General features: G+C 30.3%; 2 protein-coding genes across 2 annotated transcripts; both read right to left on the bottom strand.

Annotated features, from left to right (window-relative positions):
• Positions 1–5441: 5441 nt before the first annotated feature.
• Positions 5442–7315, bottom strand: LOC122719657. Its single transcript, XM_043945657.1, has 2 exons — positions 7109–7315; positions 5442–6478 (listed from the first exon to the last, which is right to left on the bottom strand). Exons 1-2 carry the CDS (start codon positions 7302–7304, stop codon positions 5553–5555), a joined length of 1122 nt encoding a protein of 373 aa, XP_043801592.1. The 5' UTR covers positions 7305–7315; the 3' UTR covers positions 5442–5552.
• A 1890-nt stretch (positions 7316–9205) lies between these two features.
• Positions 9206–27161, bottom strand: LOC122719661 (mucin-17-like). Its single transcript, XM_043945663.1, has 9 exons — positions 27066–27161; positions 26484–26887; positions 13683–26207; positions 13232–13523; positions 12179–13183; positions 11852–12073; positions 11485–11749; positions 10889–11107; positions 9206–9267 (listed from the first exon to the last, which is right to left on the bottom strand). The coding sequence occupies exons 1-9, from the start codon at positions 27159–27161 to the stop codon at positions 9206–9208; spliced, it is 15090 nt and encodes a 5029-aa protein (XP_043801598.1).
• Between the last annotated feature and the right edge of the window lie 94 nt (positions 27162–27255).

The following is a 27255-nucleotide window of genomic DNA, read 5'->3' as shown; positions in this document are numbered from 1 at the left end:
ATACATGGAAACAATTTACTTTTGATTCTATATATTATTTCATTCTGTATTTATTTCCATATATCATTTCAGAGTAATTTTTTGTTAGAGTACAAGAAGAATTAGAAAGATTCTGTTATTAATTTCTTGTATGGAAATTTTATGATATTGTTCTTTTGTCAATGGATTCCATATGTTCTTATATGAAATTTTATAATTAAAAGATTGAAAATGATTTTATATTAATTGAAATTTAAAAAATTTAAAAAATTCTTTTATTTGAAAAATAATAAAGATACCCAAGTGTTTAGAAATATTTTCTGTTATTATTTAAAAAGTAATTGTATTTGACACAATTATAGCTTCGAAAAGTTGAATATGATATTAGCTTGAAAAAATATTTAAACTAATAATATGTGATATAGAAAAAGAATAAAATATTGATGATTAACATCGACGAATTTTCATTTTTACATTATTTTTTAATAATTATTTTATTATATTTTATTATCTTTCTATATTTTTAGAAAAAGTTAGCTACAGAAGCTATTATAGAAGAATGATAGAAGACTTTATTTATCCTTTATATTATATTATATTATCCTTTTATAATAATAATAATATAATTTATGTGTTTCAATAAGATATCATTTATTCAGGTATCAAATTGACACCCGAGTATAACTCTCCTTTCACCCATAAAAAAGGGTATGCCATTTTTTAAAACAAAGTCCCCATTTTTTCTTTCATATCTCGATAAACGAATTTCCACGTGCAAAATTTACATATTTATTCTTAAAAAATTTCGTCACGTTTTTGAGTTTTGTCTTATCGATATTTTTTTTCTTTTTGGAAAAGCGATGTTTTATTTCAGTCAAGGATTCATCGAAAGGAACACTAACGAAGTTCATAGTAAAACAACTAACGACGCAGAAAATGTTATAAACAAATAGAAATAAAAGCTTTGTACTTCCCTGACAAAAGCTTCATCGTTCAAATAGACAACGATTTGATTGACAAAATTATTTATTTTAGAAAAGGAGCAATTCAGTCAAGTTCAAAAGATAAAATTAACAGATACACAATTCACACGAACAAATCTCTGTATATTGTAAGCTCAATTGAAAACATTGAATAATGCTAAATAGCAAAAGAAGTAATAAATGACGTGTCCATTTGTGAAGCATAAGCATAGGAGTATTTAGCGATTATTTCAAAGATGTTCATTTATAATTCATATTTTTTTTTTTTAAGTATTTTCACATAATGCGTCTTTTAAGAACTATATTCGACAAAATATAAATCAAATTAGTCTCACAGTAATTTTAAAATGTATTATTAGAGTTTAAAATTGATGAAGTTTACACAACAATAATAAGTAAACTAATTTCTACGAGTAAACTTCATATAAATTATAAGCTAATTGATTATTTGTAAACTACTATAATAAATAAAAAGTAATAAAATAATATAATTATAAATTTACTTTGCAGTTGTAAATTTTCTAATATTGGTTAATATTAAATATGTGAATTGGCAAAGAAATGAAATTATAACATTTACCAAGCATCGACAAACTAACAAGAAAGTAGAAATGGAGCGCATATGGTCAGACACTCTGTGTCCAATCCTTTCATTATAATTTATTGATTCAGAGAAAAATGATATTGAGGAAAAAACTTCCTTACTATTACAAGTTATTTACAATTTTTTGAAACTAATTTGAATAAAAAATATTATAAATGATTACATATAATTAAATTATATTTTAATTTGATATAAAAATGCACGCAATATTTCTTTACTATATTTCTTATTATCTATAATTTCTTATATATATATTTATATATTTATATATTTACGGAAAAATTAATATTTGAATATAATTCTCTTGAAATCATTCAATATTTATTCGAAGCACTTTTCAATATTATGAAAAGCAAGATATTCCAGATAATAAAGTTACGGAGGCTTTCTGAATTTTAATCTTAATTATATTGGATTAAAATTGTATTTCATATTTATTTATCTATATTAAAATTACATTCGCGTTTAAAAATTAAAAAAATAATATAACAATAAAAAAATTATATTTTTCTCAAATTATATTATATTAATCTATTCATTACTGATTAATTATACATAAAAATTATTTTACTTTTATTCTATTAATTTTCTTCTGAAATTAACTTAAATTAAAATAATTAAACTAAAATTTACTTAAATTAACTTAATTAATTTTTATTAAATTTATTCCTCGTTTATTTTCCTTTCTTTATATCTTCTCTATATATTTGAACAATTGTAAATTTTTTAATATTTAAAAATATTGTGAAAATAAAATAATATTTTAATTATTACATTAATATTTAATTTTTATTTAGTATTAATATTATAAAAAGAAGTAATTAAAATTTATAAAAAATGATATTCATATAAAATATAAAATATGAAAGGATTGATTTCTTAAATATATAATTTACATAATATTAATTTAACGATCAAATATTCAAAGCAAATTTCTCCATTGTGCACATTATGAAATTCGATATTTAATTCGTGTAAAATTGGTTGATACTTCGATAGATAGCAGACAATGAAGATGGACATTTGATTTTTCTATCCAAATGCATTATCTGTGGGAGATCTTTTCTCGATTCTTGAATAGATATTCTAAAATCTTGGCTTTGTGAAATTTATCAATTCAAATGCCATATCGATTTCAATATCAATATATATATCTATAGTAACTTGATTACTATATATATACCAATAGAAGCAGAAATGAAGATATATAGGCATTAATAATTTAAAATTATTTGAACTTTGAATTATTCCTTTCACCAATGTTCCGGATTAACTTAACTGGATTCTCTGAGACATAACATGATTTCTAAGGCCAAGAATGGCCTTCTGACGAATGGAATTATAATTGATTTTCTTGAGTTATTTCACAAGAAATAGAAAGAATAAATATGAAACAAATAAAATAATTTATACGAATATGAAAAAAATAAAATAACATATATATATATATATATATATATATTTAAAAAAATTTATTTAAATTATGCATATTATTTAAATAATAATAAATCTGTATAATATTTATTGTCAATTTTGTATTGTTCATATTTTAATTTCATGTTTATTATTAAAATATTTAAATTATTTTTAATAGAATATATTTATTAGAAATCATAAAAAAAATAATTTATAAATATAATATATATATATTAATGATATAATAAATAATGATATAATAAGTATGATATAATAATGATATAATAAGTAATGATATAATAAATAAATATGTTACATATTTTATATGAAAACAAATCGAAAATTAGTAAATTTATTAAAATATAAAATTATTAAAAAATAATATCTTTTAGAATGCTTTGTCTAATATTTTTCTTATAATATATATTATAAATATTTTGCAAGTTCATTTATAAATATATGATCATTTACATATATAATAAACATATATAATTAATGTCAATTAAATGATATGAATTCTCGATAAATCATAATATTATGTGAAAATTTCATCATCAAAAGAATAATTTGATTATTATTCATTTCATTAGAGATTTCGTACTTCTTATTAATTATTTTAAATTTACCGATTTATACAATGAATTTTGTTCTTTTGAATTATGCCTTTTTCAGAATTTTTATGCAATTGTAATATAACCTAGTTTCGTATTTTGTATTTCGATTTTTTGAAAATTAGATTAACACAATGATTGAACAGTTTTTTCAATAGGAATAATTTAATTATAACTAATTATAACTAATAAGAATTCTGAATTAAAATTAAATTAAAAAAGTTTCAAAAGTTTATCTTTTCAAACTTCGAAAATTGAAACTAATATAATCTAGAATTTATAAAATAATTGTGATAAAAATTAAATATGTCCTGAATAATTTTATATATTATTATATTATTAAGATATTAATATTATATAATATTATATATCTTTATATTTTTCTATATATATTTTAATTAGTTAATAAAGTCTTAATAAATAATTAATTTTCATTAAAAAATATAATGAAGATGTTTTATAATAAATTTTTTTCAAAGAAAATTTGATATAGTTTGACCATATTTAATATTAATATTATATAATATTCCATTCATTATATATTATTCCATTTGTTTTTTAAGTGTTTATGAATTAATGGATTTGTAAAACATAAACCAAACATATGAATTGAATATTCGTAATACACATTTCCATTGAATCCAACTGTTATCTCTTATAAATGACTCTCTGAAAATTCAATTTAGGTAACGATGATAGAAGTGTCATTTAAAATCGACGAGCATAAATATTCTTTCATAACAACTATATTATTAAAATTTTCAATTTCTATTTCAATATTTCAATTTTTGATTATTAAAAATTTTAATATTTTATATTATATTATAAAAATTTCAGTACAGAAGAAATTTATTCAATGTCCTTTGTAGTAGATATTAAAAAAACAAAAATTTATTTTATATTTTCAATTTATTTTTACGTTAAATTATACCTCCCATAAATTTATTAACAAAAATTCAAACATTTCAATATAAGAAATTTCAACAAATATTTTCAGTAGTAAATGTTACAATAAATAAAAATTTACATATATTCTCAATTTATTTTTATGTTAAATTATTTTTCTTTCTCGAAATCATTTTATAAAATAATTTTTATTAAAATCATTATTTATGGAATAATCAAATTTTATAGAATAATTTGTTGTTAATAATTTCATATATTCTTTTTATTTGATACCATAGTTTTGTTAAAGTATTCATATTTATGTGATAATTTATTTTCTGTGATCAACTTCTATGTTTTTTCACATTAATTGCTAAAATAATTGATCGATAAAATATTTAAAAAATCGTTTACAAATATAAATTTCACGTATGCTCGTTTCAAAAACGAAAAAATAATGTAATAATTATATTTAATAAGTGAATAAAGCGATAATTAAATTTATTCAAATCTAATAAAATAATTTTCCATGGATAAATCAATTTTTATGATTTTGAATTCACAGTTAATATTTTGATATGTTATTATGCTGCTTAAATCTTAAAAAAACAATTTTAATTAACGTCTCTTTATCTATCTATGAATATTTAATGCGATATTTTTACTTGTCAAATTACGTGTCGAGATTATTTCTTGAGAATATGCACGACATTGAATTAAAATTATAAGGATGGATGGACATTATTATAATATTTATATAAATAAATACAACAACTATTTAATTGCTCTGCAATATATTAAAATATTTTTTAAAAATATAAAATTTATTTCTTTACACAAGTTTATGATATAATATTTCATAAATTTAATTGAACATTAGACAAATTTCTTTCTAACAAAATATATTTTTACATAAATTATAATTATATAATATCCCTAATAAATTATTACTCCATATATTTATTAACTATACTTTTACTTAATTATCAAATTATTTTCCATTTTATTTTCTGTTTTGCCATTTTGTAGATCTTTATCGATCTTTAAATATCAAATAGATCTGCCGTTTTTATTTTATAATTTAAGCAGAGGTATATGTTTAAACGATAAGTTTAATATATTTTCTAATCCTAATGAGCGTTTCAAACCTCCAATCAAACCAAATATCCCTTTGACATTTTTCAATTCATTGCCGCTCAAATCAAATTCGTCTCCATTTTTCGCGTTCAAAATTGTTTGAATATTGATTCCTCCTTTTAATAATTCAATAGCTTTTGAAACAGAACTTGTAAGAAATTTCAAGTCTAAATTTCTTTCGTCGTAATCATCAGAATCCAAGAGATTAAAATTTATATCCTTCTTTTTTATCTCACTGATTAAAGAAATTAACGATTCAATTTGATCTTTATTCAAAAGACCTAGAAGACCTTTTTCTGATTTTAAACTATTTAAGAGTCCACTTAAACCACCAAATAAGCCACCAATTTTATCTTTATTTAAATCTTTTTTCCAATCTAAACCAATTGGATTTTTTTTCCAATCTAATTCTTTATTCCGTTTTATGTTTTTATCATTTTCCTCATTCTTTTGTGATTCACAAGTTTCAAGTATGCTTTTTGAGATGTTATTCAAATCTACAAGTACCTTAGCATTCTTCTCTAAATCTATAGCACCATGATCAGTTTTTCCTTCCTTTATTAATTTTAAAAGTTCAACAACGCTCGTATTAAGTTCTTCCAAAGAACGAACGTCTTCGCTACCTTTCTCGAATTTCCAAGTATCAAACTTTTTGCCCTCCTTTAGCGATTTAAGAGCAATATTTAACTTGTCCGTGACATCTTCTAAACCCAACAGACCTTTGCCACTTTTTTCTTCCAAAAGAGGACTGATATCTTTCTCTTCTTTAAGCCATGAAGAAAGTTTGGTAATCTTTTCCCTGACCACGACCAGATTCAGATTTTTGGATTTTTCTTCCTCTTTTAAGGCCTCTTCACGTTTTCCTAATCAATTAATTTATCGATTAAAAGATTTATTTTTATAATATGTTTCAAGTTTAAAATATCTTTTACCATTTGATTCTTACAATTAAAAATTTTTAAATTTTCAAATTTTTAAATTTTCAAAACTCTTTAAAATATATTTTTTGTTAAGAATTAAATTAAATATATTTTGTTAAGAATTAAAATTTTAAACATTGATATTTGGGATTTTTCGAACTCAAATTCATAATTAACCAATAAATAATAAAAATCTTTTTTGAATTACAACAAATTAAATTTTTATGCTTTTTTTCATATTTTTTACAAATTTTTGACTTAGATTTCGAGAATTTTAGATTATAAAAGTAATAAAAAGTTGTAAAAACTATAAAATTCTTTAAATTTCAAAAAAAAAAATCACTGTTTCGAGTATGTCGAGTTAAAATCCAAATTTAAATCTATATTTAATTTATGAAATATTTTTTAACTTATTCATAAGAATTCTATATTAAAAATATCTACAATATCCAAAAATATAAAAAGGTTAATTTATTATTTTTTAGATAAAATCTTCTATCTTATAGTTTGACAATACTAATATTTTATAATTTTCAGATTTAATTGGTTTGAGTCTTGAATCTCATGAATTACCTTCACGAATCTTCAAATGTTCATTTTTTGATTTTGAAGCACTTTCTTCTTTAATTTCTTTTAAACTCTTTGACTCGCTTTTCTCATAAGACGCTTTGTCCTTTAGTCCAGCGTCTTTTTTTAATTCTATATCTGTGTCTGCGCACACAATATGTACACAGATGAATATAGATAGCAATAAAAGTGTGTATTTCATGTTTCACGGTCTTCTTTTCAAACTGATGCAGTATGACAACGAATTCTTTGCTTTTATACTTGAATGAAAATTAAAAACCAACATCTGCAAGCATTTGTAATCTTTCTATATATTTTTATTTCTGTTTATTTTCTTTTTGTGATACGACATATGTCGATTTGATAAGATGGCAATAAGTACATATTAACATTTATCGCGAATAAGTAATTTATGTATTTTATTGAGAAGATGTGTTTGTACAACGTATTAAACTTTTGATCTGGCATATTTAAATTATATTTCTTTTCTTATTTCTTACAAATATTTTGGTAATTAACGCTCTTTATCTTTTTATAAAAAAATATTGTCGTGTATAATAAATGTTTGTTCTTTTAGAATTTGAAATTAATTTTGAAATATTGAAATTGAATTTTTTTTGTTATAATAAAATAAATGCTGTGTAAATGAATTGCACAAATTATACTGTTCCTTTGTTAATATATTAATTAGATTGCATTTTGAATTAATTTATTTTATTTTACTCTTAATTATTATTCGACTTATCGTTTCAATATTTTGATAAAAAAATATAGGAGTTTCATTTTATTTTAACGTTTCTTAGAGCAATATGATAATCAATAAAAGAATTGATAGATATAAAAATTATTTTTATATAAATTATTTGTATTCTGAAAAATTAATATCACTTATATAAATATTATTATTTATTTAGTATATTCAAATATTTGTTCTGATAAAATGTATTATATTAAAATCAATTTAATATTAATATTAATATAATATAATAAATGAAAAGTGATAAAGAAAGGATAATAATGAAAAATATTAAAATAGATAATTAATGTTTTTTTAAATTTAAATTCTTTAAATAATTATTATTTCTTTCTGTACAAAAATTACAAAAAATTTAGCACACAAATATATTTATGTATTTTTAATAATAAATTTTTTATCTTTTTTTTAGAATTATAAATTTATTACTCAAATTACAATATTACGTTAAATACTTATAATTAAGAAAAATTTATTTTAAATATTATTTGTATTATTGTATTATTCATTATCATTATAGACAAAGTTATCAATTTTTTATTAAAATTTTATTGCTCTATAAAAAATAAAATAACAAAAATTATCTTTCTTTAGTGTAATTAATATTTAAAAAATAGTATGAATATATATTTATAAAATATTAAGAAATAAATGAATTAAATTGAATAGTGATAATATTTCATAATTTTTAATTAAAAAAAAAATTAAAAATGATAGAAATTCAATTGAAAACATGCAATTCATAGGAGTTCTTTTAAATATAATAAAAATATTTAAAAAATAATTAAAATAATGAAAACAAATAAATTAATCGTGAAAAATAAGATTAATATAATACATGAACATATTTCTGAAAAGTAAAAAAATTCCAATATCCTTGGTTTCGTATTTATCTCTTGTTTTTCATTATTCTTCGATAAAATATTGATCAAAATTTAACAGATGCTATAATATGCTGGTGTATTTCACAATATATATTCAGTTGTTGGAAATAACCAAAATGTAATAACTGAAACAAGACACACATGTTTAAAAAAAATTTATTTCAATTTTCTATTACTATACTGTGTATTATTTTAATGAAATATTAATTTCAAATATTAATTTTCATTGAAATTATTTCTATAGACAAATTTTTAAAAAAATTCACTCAGAATGATCAACAACAAAAGAATATTCGATAATTATATTTTCTAATTATTTTTATATCATTTTTTATTAAAATTTTATTGTAAAAAATAAAATAACAAAAATTATCTTTCTTTAGTGTTTTAATTAATATTTAAAAAATAAAATTAATTCTCGTTAAAATTCTTTATCTTCTACACAGATAATATGAATATAAAATTTTAAGCTGTTGGCGTTTTATCATGTGAATTAAATGTAAGGGTTAATAAAGTACTATTTTCCTCTACAATAAAATACCCACATACAAGTTTCTACTAGTATTAAATGCATAAAGTTTAAATCGTTAAAATCATATATCCACTTTTTGCTTATATTTTCTATTGTTTATAAAGTATCTGATGTTGAAATTATTTTGAAAATACGATAATATTATTCAATAAATTCAATTTAATATTATATATATTATCATAATTATTTTATTACAATATCTCTGTGCAGAATAATTTTCAAAAAATCATAATTAGTTTTTTGAAAATTTCTAATAAATTTTATCTAATATTTTACAAGACATGTGTAAACTGAATAAAATAATAAAATTTATAATAAATAAAAAATATTTGCACTTTTATAACTTTTTTAAAGTATTTTATGAAACATAATTTTAAATATCTTACAATATTTGTTACATTCATAAGCCATTTATGTATATATTTCCAAAATTTCCCTTTTCATTTAAAATTGTTCTCTGAAATATCTAAAAAAAGATTTCTAATAGAATACGATAGAATAAAATTAGTATAAAAAAGTTATTTTTAATTAAAACATTATCTAATCACATTAATATTCAAAAATTCAAACAGTTTTGTAATTACAAACTAATTTCCGTTTTCCGGCACTCAATTATCAGGAATTAACTTTCAGCAGCAATTTATATCTACTATATTATCCCAAATATCAATTTTGTAATTGTTGTTGTTAAACTATTGGATAATTGATTGGATGATCTGTTCTATTTAGAAAACATTGTTATTTGAAAATGGATAAATTAAAGATAATTTATAATATTTTCATTGAAAAATAATAATAGAATATAAAATTAATATAATTACTTTTATCATTCTTTCACTGTATTATATTTTATCATTTATTAATTCTATTATTATATCTATTATATCTATTATATCTATTATATATTAACTGAATTATTACTATCATACGTAAAGTATTAAATATTTATATCATCCTTATAATATCTCTTAATATAATCTTAATATATTCATAATGCAAAAAATATACATAATTTCTTTTATCTTCTCCTATCTATAAATAAATAAATATTTAATAATTGTTAAAAAAGAATACATGTTAATGAACCTAAAAGCAATCCAGTGTTTATGGATATTAAAATAAATAATATTCAGAAACCATTCTAAATTTCTAATTAAAATAGCCGCAAGCAGCATTTAATTTTTCATGAAATTTATCTCTGATGTTATACAGCAGTAATAACATTTCAAGCTGTATAATCAACAAATTGAAACGACTGTCGGTTTAAAATGAAATTTCTAATCGAATTTATTAATGTACCCTTTTACATACATATATATATATACATATGTACAAACTTTACAATATTTTGACATTACTGTGTCTAATTTTACTGTGATTTACGTTTCTTCTGTTTTTGATAAATCTTACGTGTATTTTATCGAAAAAAAATTAGTTTAAAAGAAAGGAAACTGCTTCATCTTTCTATAACAATGGAGCTACTTTCCTAACGAAACTTATATATTCTTCTTTCATTTGCATTTATCTATATCTGGCATATTCTTTATTTGTTTTTGGAATATTTTTCTTCAAGAATGATTCAAAATCATTTTCCTTGTCATAATCTCTCTCAGAACTTTCACGTCTTTTCTTATCTTTAGTAAGAACAACATAGTAACAAGTTGTTTTTTCCGGCCGTTTGCCGACCCTTTTAAAATCCTCTTCTTCTTCATCTTCTGGCTTGCGTGGCTTCTCTTCTGGATATTCTAACGTCCAAGTCCTAGTACCACCCACATGGTAATTGGTTAAAGGTTCTGTTGGCCATTCTGGTCCAGGTGGTTGTCTGGTTTTTTCTTCTATAAAAAATTAAATAATTTTTTTTAATTTTAAAAAATTTTTTTTTAATCTAACTTTGTTTTGATATTTTTATTGATATAATTAATTTTTTGCATATCTAATATCTAATGATATTATCGTGATAATTAAACGAGAGTAGAATATGATCAAAAATTCTTCTTCTTAGATAAAAAATTAATCAATTTTTTAAAATAATTCTTAAAATTTATCTAAAATTTATCTATGTAATGATTGAAATGTAAATATATTAATGTAATTAATTCTATTATTAACATTATTAACATTAACAATATTATATATTATTGTAATTTTTATATTTCTAATATTTTAATAATAATATTTTAAAAATAAAAATTAAATACATTTAATATTCTACCTTCAGTTGTTTCTTCTTCTTCTTCATCTTCGTGAATTTTCTTGGGTTTTGGTTTTTCTTCCTCTGGTGTATATATCATTGGTGTTTCAATTACTTCTTCTTTTGGTGCCGTAGTTTCTTCTATTTCTTCATCCTCTTTATCCTCAGGTTCATAATCTTCTTTATATTCTTCTTCTTCTTCTTTTTCTTCTTCTTCTTCTTCCTCTTCTTTATATTCTTGTTCTTGTTCTTCTTCTTCTTTATATTCTTCTTCTCCTTCTTCTTCTTCTTTATATTCTTCTTCTCCTTCTTCTTCTTCTTCTTTATATTCATCATTTTCTTTGCTTTCATATTCATCATTACCTTGATTTTCCCATGGTTCTGTAACCTCTTCTTGCCTTAGATTTCTTTCAACTTGATTCTCATAATCATAAATTCTATTATTCCATTCATTTTGTTTCATTATTGTCTCATCATCATTTTCTACTTCTTCATCTTCAATAATTTGCAACATCGATCGAACTTTATACCTATTATTACCAATTTTCCAATTCATTTTTTCCGTAGATTTGATTCTCGATGTTTCAGTGATCGTTAAACTCTTTGTCGACTGAAAATTACAATTTTCATATTTACAAAATGGTTCGTCAATTAATAAATGACTTGTCGTCATTTTATAACCGGTAACATTATACAATTGATAATTAAGGCAAACAGCATTTTCTTCATTAATGTTTCGCTTAAATCGATTCCGCTCGATCGATTTTTTATTTTCATTCTTGTTCTCCTCGATCTCCGTCTGCGGTGTCACATAATCCGTTGTAAACGGACCTTCCATCCACTCATGCTCCTTAAGACGCAATGCAAAAAGTTTTGTTTTTTCTTCTTCGTCTTTAGTTGGTGTTTGGGTTGTCTTCATCTTATCGTCAGTAATTTTGTACAATGGATAATCTGAACAAACAGTTTTTTTCTCGTCTATATCTGGCTTAAATCTTTCGCGCTCCATCATTTCTTCACGATCAACTTCTTCGATTTCTGTCTGCGGTGTCATATAATTTGTTGTAAATGGACCTTCGGTCCATTCGTGCTCTTCAAGATGCAATACGACAATTTTTGTGTTTCCATCTTTCTTACTTCGAATGTATCGTATTCGTCTCGTCGTCATCTTATAACAATTGGTAAAATTGTATAGTTGATAATTGGGGCAAACAGCATTTTCAATGCCAATATTTCGCTTAATTCGATTCTGTTCGACCGATTCTTTATTTTCATTCTCGTATTCCTCAGTTTCCGTCTGCGGTGTCATATAATCCGTTACAAATGGGCCTTCTGTCCATTCGTGTTCTTCAAGATGCAATGTGGCAATTTTCGTTTTCCCCTCTTCTTCCTTACTTAAAATGTATGGTACGCAAACTCGTTCGGTCACCATGTCTTTACCAACAACTTTTGATCTTAAAACGGTTACACACTTCTTCGTTGTCACAAATCTTTTCGGCGTCAATCTTTCTACTGTTTCTTCAGTCATTGTTTCTTTGGTCACTGTTTCTTTCTCTATTTCTTTCTCTTCCTCGGTGATAGTAGTTCTTATAGTAATGTCTTTTATAGGTGTAATAGTTGGTTCTCGAATATCAATCGTTGTTCTTTCCGTAGGTGGAAGTGGCGAGAAAAGTGGCGTCGTACGCAAACAACAATCTCGTATTGTTTCTGTTGGTTCAGAAGTCTTAGGGGGCCATGATATTTCTTTTCCTTTCTTCAATGTTTCTTCCATTTCTCTCACTAATTTTTCAAAATCTTCCTGATCTTTCTTGAATCTCTTTTCTCTTTCCAGTAATCTCCTCTCTAGCTCCTTTATCCATTTTTCTCTCTCCCAAAACTCTATCTCTAACATTCTAAGTCTTTTCTCAAATGCATCGGTCGTCAAAAAGGGAGAAAGAGTAATCATTTTCATTTTGGGTCTCGTCGTATCAATATCTATCGCATGCTCACCGATAGTCGTTTGTGTTATTTCATGTAAAGCTTCTATTGCTTTAGTGGCAACATAAGCCTTCATCATTTTTTGTCTTTGTAATAGATCGCTTATTATTTTCGCTTTACGATTCTGCCATTCTTCTTCTTCTTTATCTAGTTCTATCTCTTTTCTTTCAATATCTTTCATCTTCTCATCCATTTCCTTCAGTTTTCTTTCCAATTGTTCCATCAATTCAAGATTGCGGGTATGCTTTTGACTGTCATCTGTGATGGGTGTAAATTCGACTACAGTTGGTACGGGAGTGATTTTGGGAATGATTTTCTCTGGAGTAATTATAGTCGAAGTAGTTAACGTTATAATCGGAGTAGTTAACGTTATAGTCGGAGTAGTTAACGTTATAGTCGGAGTAGTTAATGTTATAATCGGAGTAGTTAACGTTATAGTCGGAGTAGTTAACGTTATAGTCGGAGTAGTTAATGTTATATTCGGAGTAGTTAACGTTATAATTGGAGTAACTAACATTATAGTCGGAGTAGTTAACGTTATAATCGGAGTAGTTAATGTTATAGTCGGAGTAGTTAATGTTATAATCGGAGTTATAATTAAAGGAGTAATTATAATTGGTTTTGTGGTAGGTGGAGGTATAAAAGGAGTAAAAGTTATATCAGTAATATTATCTTCATATTCGAAGGGCAAAGATTCCGTAGTAAATTCCAAAGTAGGTGCTAAAGTATATGTAAATGTTGTAAATAATGGTGAAGTAGAAACTATTTCAGGAATCGGTATGAAAGGAGTAGTTATGTTAACATCTATTTTAGGTATTGTTACTTCTACTTTAATAACTTCTTTCGTAGTAGTCTCGATTGGTGGTGTCGGTGTCGTGATTATAGATTCAGTAGTTTCTATAGTAACAACAGGATATTTCGTTGTAATCTCTGTTGTTTCAGTTGTTACAATAGATGGAGTAGTTTCTATCGTAACAATTGGATATTTTGTTGTAGTCTCTGTTGTTTTTTCCACATATTCTTCCCAATCTGGACTGACTGTTTCTTCCTCTTCATATTCTTCATATTCTTCATATTCCGTTACTTCAGTTATTTCAGTTGTGGTTTCTGGAGTGACAGTTGTGGTAACTGTTTCGATTACAGGATAGGGAGTGGTAATTTCCCAAGGCATTATCGTTGATGTAGTAATTATAATAGGATATTCTACAGTAGTAACTATTAATTCAGTAGTGGTTTCTATGGTTTCAGTAGTAATGTATGGAGTTATGGTAGTCACATTTATAAGTTCTATGATAGGTGTGGTAATTTCTACTAAAACAGAAGAAGTTGTTTCAGTTGTTATGAGAACTGTTGGATATTCAATTGTAGTCTCTGGCGTTTCTGTAGGTGTTGGAGTTTCTATAGTTATATTCGTAACTTCAATAATATGTAATGTAGTTGTTTCAGTTGTCACAATAAATGGAGTAATTTCTATCGTAACAATTGGATACTTTGTTGTAGTCTTTATTGTTTCTGTCGTAATAAATGGAGTTTCTATAGTTATATTCGTAACTTCAATAATATGTAATGTAGTTTCTGTTGTTTCATTTATCACAATAAATGGAATAGTTTCTGTCGTAACAATTGGATATTTCGTTGTAGTCTCCGTTGTTTCTGTCGTAATAAATGGAGTTTCTGTGGTTATATTCGTAACTTCAATAACGTGGAATGTAGTTTCCGTTGTTTTAGTTGTTATAATTACAGATTCAGTGGTCTCTGTAGTTTCAGTAGTAATAGTTTCTGTCGTTTCAGTAGTTATATTTATAACTTCAATAATAGGTGTAGTAATTTCCATGATGACAGAAAAAGTTGTTTCGGTTGTCACAATAAATGGAGTAGTTTCTGTCGTAACAATTGGATACTTCGTTGTAGTCTCCGTTGTCTCTGTCGTGATAAATGGAGTTTTTATGGTTATATTTGTAACTTCAATAATATGGAATGTAGTTTCAGTAGTAATAGTTTCTGTCGTTTCAGCAGTTATATTTATGATTTCAATAATAGGTGTAGTAATTTCCATGATGACAGAAAAAGTTGTTTCGGTTGTCACAATAAATGGAGTAGTTTCTGTCGTAACAATTGGATACTTCGTTGTAGTCTCCGTTGTCTCTGTCGTGATAAATGGAGTTTCTATGGTTATATTTGTAACTTCAATAATATGGAATGTAGTTTCAGTAGTAATAGTTTCTGTCGTTTCAGCAGTTATATTTATAATTTCAATAATAGGTGTAGTAATTTCCATGATGACAGAAAAAGTTGTTTCAGTAATTTCTGTTGTTACAATTATAGACTCAGTAATGATCTCTATAGTAGTAATCAATGGCCATTCGGTAGTCACATTTATAACTTCAATAGGAGGAGTGGTAATTTCCATGATGACAAAAAAAGTTGTTTCGGTTGTCACAATAAATGGAGTTGTTGTAACAACTGGATACGTTGTAATCTCAATTATTTCTGTTGTGATAATTGGTGTTTCTATTGTTATATTCACGATTTCGATAATATGGAAAGTAGTTTCCGTTATTTCAGTTACGATAATTGGCATTGTTTCAGTTGTTACAATTGGAGAAATAATAAATGGTGTAGTTTCAATTGTAGTTCCTGTAGTAATAAAAGCTGTTTCCGTAGTAGTATTTATAATTTCTATTATTGGTGTAGTTATTAAAGTAGTCGTAATGGGAGTTATTTCAATTATTGCAGTTATTATAGGAGTTATAATTGTCGTGGTTTCTGTTGTTAAAGTAGTGATAAAAGGTGTTTCCGTCGTCGTGTTTATAATTTCTATTATTGGTGTAGTAATTGTAGGAATAGTAATAGGAATTGTTTCTGTCGTTTCCGTAGTTTCTGTTGTTACAGTTGTTACAGTGGTTATTGGAGTAGTAACAGTCGTGAAAATTGTAGTCTCAGTTATAGTTTCTGTTGTTATAGTAGTGATAAAAGGTGTTTCCGTCGTCGTGTTTATAATTTCTATTATTGGTGTAGTAATTGTAGGAGTAGTAGTAGGAATTGTTTCTGTCGTTTCCGTGGTTTCCGTCGTTTCCGTGGTTTCCGTCGTTTCCGTGGTTTCCGTCGTTTCCGTGGTTTCCGTCGTTTCCGTGGTTTCCGTCGTTTCCGTGGTTTCCGTCGTTTCCGTGGTTTCCGTCGTTTCCGTGGTTTCCGTCGTTTCCGTGGTTTCCGTCGTTTCCGTGGTTTCCGTCGTTTCCGTGGTTTCCGTCGTTTCCGTGGTTTCCGTCGTTTCCGTGGTTTCCGTCGTTTCCGTGGTTTCCGTCGTTTCCGTGGTTTCCGTCGTTTCCGTGGTTTCCGTCGTTTCCGTGGTTTCCGTCGTTTCCGTGGTTTCCGTCGTTTCCGTGGTTTCCGTCGTTTCCGTGGTTTCCGTCGTTTCCGTGGTTTCTGTCGTTTCCGTGGTTTCTGTTGTTTCCGTGGTTTCAGTTGTTACAGTGGTTATTGGAGTAGTAACAGTCGTGAAAATTGTAGTCTCAGTTGTAGTTTCTGTTGTTATGGTAGTGATAAAAGGTGTTTCTGTCGTCGTGTTTATAATTTCTACTATTGGTGTAGTAATTGTAGGAGTAGTAATAGGAATTGTTTCTGTCGTTTCCGTGGTTTCCGTTGTTTCAGTTGTTATAGTGGTTATTAGAGTAGTAACAGTCGTGAAAATTGTAGTCTCAGTTGTAGTTTCTGTTGTTATGGTAGTGATAAAAGGTGTTTCTGTCGTCGTGTTTATAATTTCTACTATTGGTGTAGTAATTGTAGGAGTAGTTGTAGGAATTGTTTCTGTCGTTTCCGTAGTTTCTGTTGTTACAGTTATTACAGTGGTTATTGGAGTAGTAACAGTCGTGAAAATTGTAGTCTCAGTTGTAGTTTCTGTTGTTATGGTAGTGATAAAAGGTGTTTCCGTAGTCGTGTTTATAATTTCTATTATTGGTGTTGTTATTATAGTAGTAGTAATAGGAATTGTTTCCGTTGTTTCAGTGGTTTCCGTTGTTTCAGTTGTTACTGTGATTATTGGAGTAGTAATAGTTGTGAAAATTGTAGTCTCAGTCATCGTTTCTGTTGTTAACGTAGTAATGAAAGGCGTCTCCGTAGTTGTGTTAATAACTTCTATTATTGGTGTAGTTACTGTAGTCGTGGTAGTGGGAGTTATTTCCGTCGTTTCTGTTGTTTCTGTTGTTACAGTAGTTATAGGAGTAGTCACTGTTGTTGTAACAGTTTCAGTTATGGTTTCCGTTGTTAAAGTAATAACGAACGGTGTTTCTGTAGTGGTAGTTATAACCTCTATTGTTGGTGTAATTACTGTAGTAGGAGTAATAGGAGTTGTTTCCGTTGTTATAGTAGTAACTGGAGTGGTCACTGTCGTGAGAATTGTAGTCTCAGTTGTGGTTTCTGTTGTTAACGTAATAATGAAAGGCGTTTCCGTAGTGGTGTTAACTTCTATTATTGGTGTAGTCACTGTAGTTGTGGTAGTGGGAGTTATTTCCGTCGTTTCTGTTGTTTCTGTTGTTATAGTAGTTATAGGAGTTGTCACTGTTGTAACAGTTTCAGTTGTGGTTTCCGTTGTTAAAATAATAATGAACGGTGTTTCTGTAGTGGTAGTTGTAACCACTATTATTGGTGTAATTACTGTAGTGGGAGTAATAGGAGTTGTTTCCGTTGTTATATTAGTAACTGGAGTGGTCACTGTCGTGAGAATTGTAGTCTCAGTTGTGGTTTCTGTTGTTAACGTAATAATGAAAGGCGTTTCCGTAGTGGTGTTAACTTCTATTATTGGTGTAGTCACTGTAGTCGTGGTAGTGGGAGTTATTTCCATCGTTTCTGTTGTTTTTTCCGTTGTTACAGTAGTTATAGGAGTAGTCACTGTTGTAACAGTTTCAGTTGTGGTTTCCGTTGTTAAAATAATAATGAACGGTGTTTCTGTAGTGGTAGTTGTAACCTCTATTAGTGGTGTAATTACTGTAGTGGGAGTAATAGGAGTTGTTTCCGTTGTTATAGTAGTAACTGGAGTGGTCACTGTCGTGAGAATTGTAGTCTCAGTTGTGGTTTCTATTGTTAACGTAATAATGAAAGGCGTTTCCGTAGTTGTATTAACAACTATTATTGGTGTAGTTACTGTAGTCGTGGTAGTGGGAGTTATTTCCGTCGTTTCTGTTATTTTTTCCGTTGTTACAGTAGTTAAGAGTGTGGTCACTGTTGTAGTTTCTGTTGTTAAAGTAGTAACGGAAGGTGTTTCCGTAGTTGTAGTCGTAATCTCTATTTTTGGTGTAATTACTGTAGTGGTAAAAGGTAACGTTTCGAGAATAACTATTTCAATGGTTGTTGGTGGAATTACAGCCGTAGTTATCTCAGTAGTTGTAATTTCTGGCACAGTTGTTGTGGTAATAGTCGTTGGAGTAATTGTTTCTAGCGACGTTGTGGTTGCAGTAGTTTCTTCAGTGGTAGTAGGGGTAACCTCAGTTGTGGTGGGAGACACAGTTGGACTTTCCGTAGTTTCTGTTACCGGTGTTGTGGTAATAGTTGTTGCTGTAGTTATTGTTTCTGAGGTCGTTGTCGTAGTTGCAGTAGTTTCTTCAGTGGTAGTAGGAACTTCAGTAGGTGTAGTTGTTGGCGCAATTGTACTTTCGGTTGTAGTCTCTGTCACAGACGTTGTAGTAGTAGTCATTGGTTTAGTTGTTGTTTCCGGCGATGTTGTTGTAGTTATGGTAACTTCTTTAATCGTAGTAGGGGTCACCGTTGTTGTAGTGGGTGGCAGAGTTGGACGTTCCGTGGTAGTTTCCGGCACAGGAGTTGCGGTCATTGTAGTTCGTGTAGTTGTTGTTTCTGGCGACGTAGTCGTAGTTGCAGTGGTTTCTTCAGTGGTGGTACGAATTGCAGGAGTTGTAGTGAGTGGCGCAGTTGTGATTTCCGTTGTAGTTTCTGGAAAAGGTGTTGTAGTAATAGTAGTTAGTGCAGTTGTTGTTTTTGGTGACGTTGTTGTGGTTACAGTTGTTTCTTCAGTTGTGGTAGGAACAACCTCAGTTGTTGTAGGTGGTAGAGTTGGACTTTCTGTTGTAGTTTCTGGCGACATTGTAGTTACAGTTGTTTCTTCAGTTGTAGTAGGAACTACAGCAGTTGTAGTGGTTGGCGGAGTTGGACTTTCCGTTGTAGTTTCTGGTAAAAATATTGTAGTAATAGTTGTTGGTGTAGTTGTTTCCGGCGATGTTGACGTAGTTACAGTTGTTTCTTCAGTTGTAGTAGGAATTACAGTAGTTGTAGTGGTTGGCGGAGTTAAAATTTCCGTCGTAGTTTCTGGCGTAAGTGTTGTGATAATGGTTGTTGGTGTAATTGTTGTTTCAGGCGATGTTGTCGTGGTTACAGTTGTTTCTTCGGTTGTAGTAGGAACTACAGTAGTTGTAGTGGTTGGCAGAGTTGGACTTACGGTTGTAATTTCTGGTATAAATATTGTAGTAATAGTCGTTGGTGTAGTTGTTTCCGGCGATGTTGTCATGGTTACAGTTGTTTCTTCAGTTGTAGTAGGAACTACAGTAGTTGTAGTGGTTGGCGGAGTTAAAGTTTCCGCCGTAGTTTCTGGCGTAGGTGTTGTGGTAGTAATTATTGATGCTGTTGTTGTTTCTGGCGTTGTTGTCATGGTCGCAGTTGTTTCTTCAGTTGTGGTAGGAATTACAGTAGTTGTAGTAATTGGCAGAGTTGGACTTTCCGTTATAATTTCTGGTATAAATATTGTAGTAATAGTCGTTGGTGTAGTTGTAGTTTCCGGCAATGTTCTCGTCGTTAGAGTTGTTTCTTCAGTTGTAGTAGGAGTAACCTCAGTCGTAGTGGTCGGCGGAGTTGGACTTTTCGTTGTAGTTTCTGGCGTAAGTATTGTGGTAGTAGTTGTTGGTGTAATTGTTGTTTCCGGCGATGTTGTCGTAGTTGCAGTTGTTTCTTCAGTTGTGGTAGGAGTAACTTCAGTTGATGTAGTTGATAGAGTTGGACTTTCCGTTGTAGTTTCTGGCGTAGGTGTTGTAGTAATAGTTGTTGGTGTAATTGTTGTTTCCGGCGATGTTGTCGTAATTGTAGTTGTTTCTTCAGTTGTGGTAGAAGTAATTTCAGTTGTTGTAGGTAATAGAGTTGGACTTTCTGTTGTAGTTTCTGGTATAAGTGTTATAGTAACAGTTGTTGGTGTAGTTGTTTCCGGCAATGTTGTCGTGGTTACAGTTGTTTCTTCAGTCGTAGTAGGAACTATAGTAGTTGTAGTGGTTGGCGGAGTTGGACTTTCCGTTGTAGTTTCTGGCGTAGCTGTTGTGGTAATAGTTGTTGGTGTGGTTGTTGTTTCCGGCGATGTTGTCGTAGTGAAAATTGTTTCTTCAATTGTAGTAGGAGTAACCTCAGTCGTAGTGGTCGGCGGAGTTGGACTTTCCGTTGTAGTTTCTGGCATAGGTGTTGTGGTAATGGTTGTTGGTATTGTTGTTGTTTCCGGCGATGTTGTCGTGGTTGCAGTTGTTTCTTCAGTTGTAGTAATAACTACAGTAGTGTTAGTGGTTGGTGGAGTTGGACTTTCCGTTGTAGTTTCTGGCATAGGTGTTGTGGTAGTAGTTGTTGGTATAGTTGTTGTTTCAGGCGACGTTGTCGTGGTTATAGTTGTTTCTTCGGTTGTAGTTGGAACTACAGTAGTTGTAGTGGTTGGCGGAGTTGGAACTTCCGTTGTAGTTGCTGGCACAGGTGTTGGGGTAATATACGTTGTTGTAGTTGTTTCCGGCGATGTTATCGTGGTTAATGTTGTTTCTTCAGTTGTAGTAGGAACGACAGTAGTTGTAGTAGTTGGCAGAGTTGGACTTTCGGTTGTAGTTTCTGGCGTAGATGTTGTGGTAGTAATTGTTGTTGTAGTTGTTTCTGGCGATGTTGTCGTGGTTGCAATCGTTTCTTCAGTTGTAGTAGGAGCTACAGTAGTTGTAGTAGTTGGCGGTGTTGTACTTTCCGTTGTAGTTTCTGGCGTAGGTGTTGTAGTAATAGTTGTTTGTGTAGTTGTAGTTTCTGGCGACGTCGTCGTAGTTGCAGTTGTTTCTCTGGTTGTAGTAGGAACAACAGTAGTTGTAGTAGTCGGCGGTGTTGTACTTTCTGTTGTTGTTTCTGGTATAGGTGTTGTAGTAATAGTAGATGCAGTAGTTGTAGTTTCAGGCGATGTTGCTGTGGTTGCAGTTGTTTCTTCAGTTGTAGTAGTAACTACAGTAGTGGTAGTGGTTGGTGGAGTTGGACTTTCCGTTGTAGTTTCTGGCATAGGTGTTGTAGTAGTAATTGTTGGTATAGTTGTTGTTTCAGGTAATGTTGTCGTGGTTATAGTTGTTTCTTCGGTTGTAGTTGGAACTACAGTAGTTGTAGTGGTTGGCAGAGTTGGACTTTCGGTTGTAATTTCTGGTATAAATGTTGTGGTAATAGTCGTTGGTGTAGTTGTTTCAGGCGTAGTTATCGTGGTTAATGTTGTTTCTTCAGTTGTAGTAGGAACGACAGTAGTTGTAGTGGTTGGCAGAGTTGTACTTTCCGTTGTAGTTTCTGGCGTAGTTGTTGTTGTAGTAATTGTTGTTGTAGTTGTTTCTGGCGATGTTGTCGTAGTTACAGTTGTTTCTTCGGTTGTAGTAGGAACTACAGTAGTTGTAGTAGTTGCCGGTGTTGTACTTTCCGTTGTAGTTTCTGGTACAGGTGTTGTAATAATAGTTGTTGCAGTAGTTGTAGTTTCCGGCGATGTTGTCGTGGTTACAGTTGTTTCTTCAGTTGTAGTAGGAGTAACCTCAGTCGTAGTGGTCGGCGGTGTCGGACTTTCCGTTGTAGTTTCTGGCATAGGTGTTGTGATAGTAGTTGTTGGTGTAGTTGTTTCAGGCGATGTTGTCGTGGTTATAGTTGTTTCTTCGGTTGTAGTTGGAATCATAGTAGTTGTAGTGGTTGGCGGAGTTGGGCTTTCCGTTGTAGTTGTTGGCACAGGTGTTGGGATAATAGTCGTTGTTGTAGTTGTTTCCGGCGATGTTGTCGTGGTTAAAGTTGTTTCTTCAGTTGTAGTAGGAATTACTGTAGTTGTAGTGGTTGGCAGAATTGGACTTTCGGTTGTAGTTTCTGGCGTAGATGTTGTGGTAGTAATTGTTGTCGTAGTTGTTTCTAGCGATGTTGTTGTAGTTACCGTTGTTTTTTCAGTTGTAGTAGGAGCTATAGTAGTTGTAGTGGTTGTCAAAGTTGTACTTTCCGTTGTAGTTTCTGGCGTAGGTGTTGTAGTGATAGTTGTTGGTGTAGTTGTACTTTCTGGCGACGTCGTCGTAGTTACAGTTGTTTCGGCGGTTGTAGTAGGAATTACAGTAGTTGTAGTAGTCGGCGGTGTTGTACTTTCTGTTGTAGTTTCTGGTATAGGTGTTGTAGTAATAGTAGTTGCAGTAGTTGTAGTTTCCGGCGATGTTGTCGTGGTTGCAGTTGTTTCTTCAGTTGCAGTAGTAACTACAGTAGTGGTAGTGGTTGGTGGAGTTGCACTTTCCGTTGTAGTTTCTGGCATAGGTGTTGTAGTAGTAGTTGTTGGTATAGTAGTTGTTTCAGGCGATGTTGTCGTGGTTATAGTTGTTTCTTCGGTTGTAGTTGGAACTACAGTAGTTGTAGTGGTTGGCGCAGTTGGACTTTCCGTTGTAGTTGTTGGCACAGGTGTTGGGGTAATAGTCGTTGTTGTAGTTGTTTCCGGCGATGTTGTCGTGGTTAATGTTGTTTCTTCAGTAGGAACGACAGTAGTTGTAGTGGTTGGCAGAGTTGGACTTTCGGTTGTAGTTTCTGGCGTAGATGTTGTGGTAGTAATTGTTGTTGTAGTTGTTTCTGGTGATGTTGTCGTGGTTGCAATAGTTTCTTCAGTTGTAGTAGGAGCTACAGTAGTTGTAGTAGTTGGCGGTGTTGTACTTTCCGTTGTAGTTTCTGGCGTAGGTGTTGTTGTAATAGTTGTTGGTGTAGTTGTAGTTTCTGGCGACGTCGTCGTAGTTACAGTTGTTTCTTCGGTTGTAGTAGGAACTATAGTAGTTGTAGTAGTCAGCGGTGTTGTACTTTCTGTTGTAGTTTCTGGTATAGGTGTTGTAGTGATAGTAGTTGCTGTAGTTGTAGTTTCTGGCGATGTTGTCGTGGTTGCAGTTGTTTCTTCAGTTGTAGTAGTAACTACAGTAGTGGTTGTGGTTGGTGGAGTTGGACTTTCCGTTGTAGTTTCTGGCATAGGTGTTGTGGTAGTAGTTGTTGGTATAGTTGTTGTTTCAGGAGACGTTGTCGTGGTTATAATTGTTTCTTCGGTTGTAGTTGGAACTACAGTAGTTGTAGTGGTTGGCGGAGTTGGACTTTCCGTTGTAGTTGCTGGCACAGGTGTTGGGGTAATAGTCGTTGTTGTAGTTGTTTCCGGCGATGTTGTCGTGGTTAATGTTGTTTCTTCAGTTGTAGTAGGAACGACAGTAGTTGTAGTGGTTGGCAGAGTTGGACTTTCGGTTGTAGTTTCTGGCGTAGATGTTGTGGTAGTAATGGTTGTTGTAGTTGTTTCTGGCGATGTTGTCGTGGTTGCAATCGTTTCTTCCGTTGTAGTAGGAGCTACAGTAGTTGTAGTGGTTGGCGGTGTTGTACTTTCCGTTGTAGTTTCTGGCGTAGGTGTTGTAGTAATAGTTGTTGGTGTAGTTGTTGTTTCCGGCGATGTTGTCGTGGTTGCAGTTGTTTCTTCAGTTGTAGTAGTAACTACAGTAGTGGTAGTGGTTGGTGGAGTTGGACTTTCCGTTGTAGTTTCTGGCATAGGTGTTGTGGTAGTAGTTGTTGGTATAGTTGTTGTTTCAGGCGATGTTGTCGTGGTTATAGTTGTTTCTTCGGTTGTAGTAGTAACTACAGTAGTTGTAGTTGTTGGTGGAGTTGTGGTTTCCGTTGTAGTTTCCTGTACAGGTGTTGTGGTAATGATTGTTAATGTAGTTGTAGTAATAGTTGTTAGTGTAGTTGTTGTTTCTGGCGACGTTGTCGTGGTTGCAGTTGTTTCTTCAGTTGTGGTAGGAACTTTAGTAGTTGTAGTGGGTGACGGAGTTGGACTTTCTGTTGTTGTTTCTGTCAAAGATGTTGTGGTAATTGTCGTTGTTTCTGGCGACGTTGTTGTAATTACAGTTGTTTTCTCAGTTGTGGTAGGAATGACAGTAGTTGTAGTTGTTGGCGGAGTTGTGCTTTCCGTTGTAGTTTCTGGCACAGGTGTTGTGGTAGTAGTTCTTGATGTAGTTGTAGTTTCTGGCGACGTTGTCGTAGTTACAGTTGTTTCTTCAGTTGTGGTAGGAACTACAGTCGTTGTAGTGGTTGGCGGAGTTGGACTTTTTATTGTAGTTTCTGGTAGAGGTGTTGTGGTAGTGATTGTTAGTGTAGTTGTGGTTTCTGGTGTCGTTGTCGTGGTTATAATTGTTTCTGTAGTTGTAGTAGGAGCTATACTAGTCGTAGTGGTTGGCAGAGTTGTACTTTCCGTTGTAGTTTCTGGCGTAGGTGTTGTAGTAGTAATTTTTGCTGTAGTTGTAGTAATAGTTGTTGGTGTAGTTGTTGTTTCAGGCGATGTTGTCGTAGTTACAGTTGTTTCTTCAGTTGTGGTAGGAACTTTGGTAGTTGTAGTGGTCGGTGGAGTTGGACTTTCTGTTGTAGTTTCTGTCATAGATGTTGTTGTAATAGTCGTTGTTGTAGTTGTTTCTGGCGATGTTGTTGTGGTTACAGTCGTTTCTTCAGTTGTGGTGGGAACTACTGTAGTTGTAGTTGTTAGCGGAGTTGTGCTTTCCGTTGTAGTTTCTGGCATAGATGTTGTGGTAGTAGTTCTTGGTGTAGTTGTAGTTTCTGGCGACGTTGTCGTAGTTACAGTTGTTTCTTCAGTTGTGGTAGGAACTACAGTTGTCGTAGTGGTTGGCGGAGTGGGACTTTTTGTTGTAGTTTCTGGCATAGGTGTTGTGGTAGTAATTGTTGTTGTAGTTGTTTCTGGAGATGTTGTCGTCGTTTGAGTCGTTTCCTCAGTTGTTGTAGGAGCTGTAGTAATTGTAGTGGTTGGCGGAGTTGTACTTTCCGTTGTAGTTTCTGGTAGAAATGTTGAAGTAGTTGTTGGTGTAATTGTTGTTTCTGGCGACGTTGTTGTAGTTACAGTTGTTTCTTCAGTTGTAGTAGGAACTACAGTAGTTGTAGTGGTTGGCGGAGTTGGACTTTTCGTTGTAGTTTCTGTCACAGATGTTGTGGTGATGGTTGTTTCTGGTGATGTTGTTGTTTTTATAGTCGTTTCTTCAGTTGTGGTAGGAGCCACCGTAGTTGTAATTATTTTTGTTGTTTCTGTTGTAGTTTCTGGCGTTGTGATAGTTGTTGTTTCCGTTATTGTTGTTTCTCGTGATGTTGTTGTTGTTATAATTGTTTCTTTTATTGTAGTAAGTTCAGTAGTGGTTGTAGTATATACCGTAGTTGTTGTGGTTTCGACTGTACTTTCTGTCTCAGTCCAGAATGGTATTGGTATTTTTATATGCATTCTTTCTGGTGTACGGAATCTATATGTTTCTACAGTTGTTGTAGGTGTTGCAATATCTATTTGTTCTTCTTGCCAACTTAATGTTGTCTGTAATATATCTATTTCATTTTGATGTTCAGTATTATATGTTAACTGTGATTCAATATATGGTTCTGTTACTAATTTTATCACTTCTTGATACGCAGTAAGTTCTTTCTTAAAATCTGGTGTTATTTCATCTATATCTCTTTTGATTCTAGTACTTTTTTTTCTTCTTTTTTTAACGAAACCAGTTGTTTTTTTTGGAATTAAACTTAATTTCAATATGTGATGCAGAGCTAATGTTTGACTTGTGAATGAGGACGTAGTTTCATTGGCATTTTGTATCTGTGATGCTTCCACCAGCTTTGGCAATAAAAATGTTTTATTCCATTGATTTTCTAATTTAATTTTTTTATCAATTGAAAAACTTTGGTTCATCTTTTTTCTCTTGGTACGAAAGGATATGTTTTCTGATTTAGTTGATCTTTTTAATTTCTCATGAGCGTGCCTTAAATGCGATTCATAATTAACTGTAATTGATTTCAGATTTCTGACTAATCGATGATGCGGCTTGCTATAAGTACTTATAGATGAAAAATCGGCGCAAAAACGTGGATGAATATAATCTGTGAAAGGATAAGGATAACTGACTTCATGATTTCTCATAGGAACAGACTTCGATTTGTACCGTGCCTCTTCTATATTTACTAAACCTAAATTTTTTTTAGACATCCGATTGAAATTTTCTTCCACTGTATTACTGTTATTCTTTAATATTGTTTTTTTCCGCCATTGTTTAAGGATCGCCGACAAATCAGTGCATTCGGCTTCATATATATCTCCTTGCTTGTTATTTGTTAAAATAATTTCTTGCAATACTTTCACTGTTTCCGTAGTATAAAAATTAACATTCTATAATACACAACATTACTTAATGATAGTAACAATTCAGTCATGATTAACATTAATCGCAATTGCCAATTGGTTATGATCTTTGACATTAATAGTTGTCGACGTTACCAAAAATGGTTTACTATTAAATATTTATGGCAATGCTTTTTTGGGTTTTTCGACACAGAAGTGTACTTACAGAAATATTATCCATTTTAGTGCTATTGTTATAATAAATAGAGTGATTATCAATTTTGTCGACAGTTGCACAAGCGTTATCTGCTGCTATTACCATATATATCGCAATCAATTTACAAGTCACAATAAGGAATATATTTTGCATAGCGTCATATCACGCACATTCATTGATTATCTCGCATTTTTTTAAC

This window comes from Apis laboriosa, unplaced genomic scaffold (assembly GCF_014066325.1).
Source record: "Apis laboriosa isolate Shangri-la unplaced genomic scaffold, ASM1406632v1 scaffold91_cov154, whole genome shotgun sequence".
Lineage (NCBI taxonomy): Eukaryota > Metazoa > Arthropoda > Insecta > Hymenoptera > Apidae > Apis > Apis laboriosa.
This window is presented reverse-complemented; position numbering and strand designations above follow the sequence as displayed.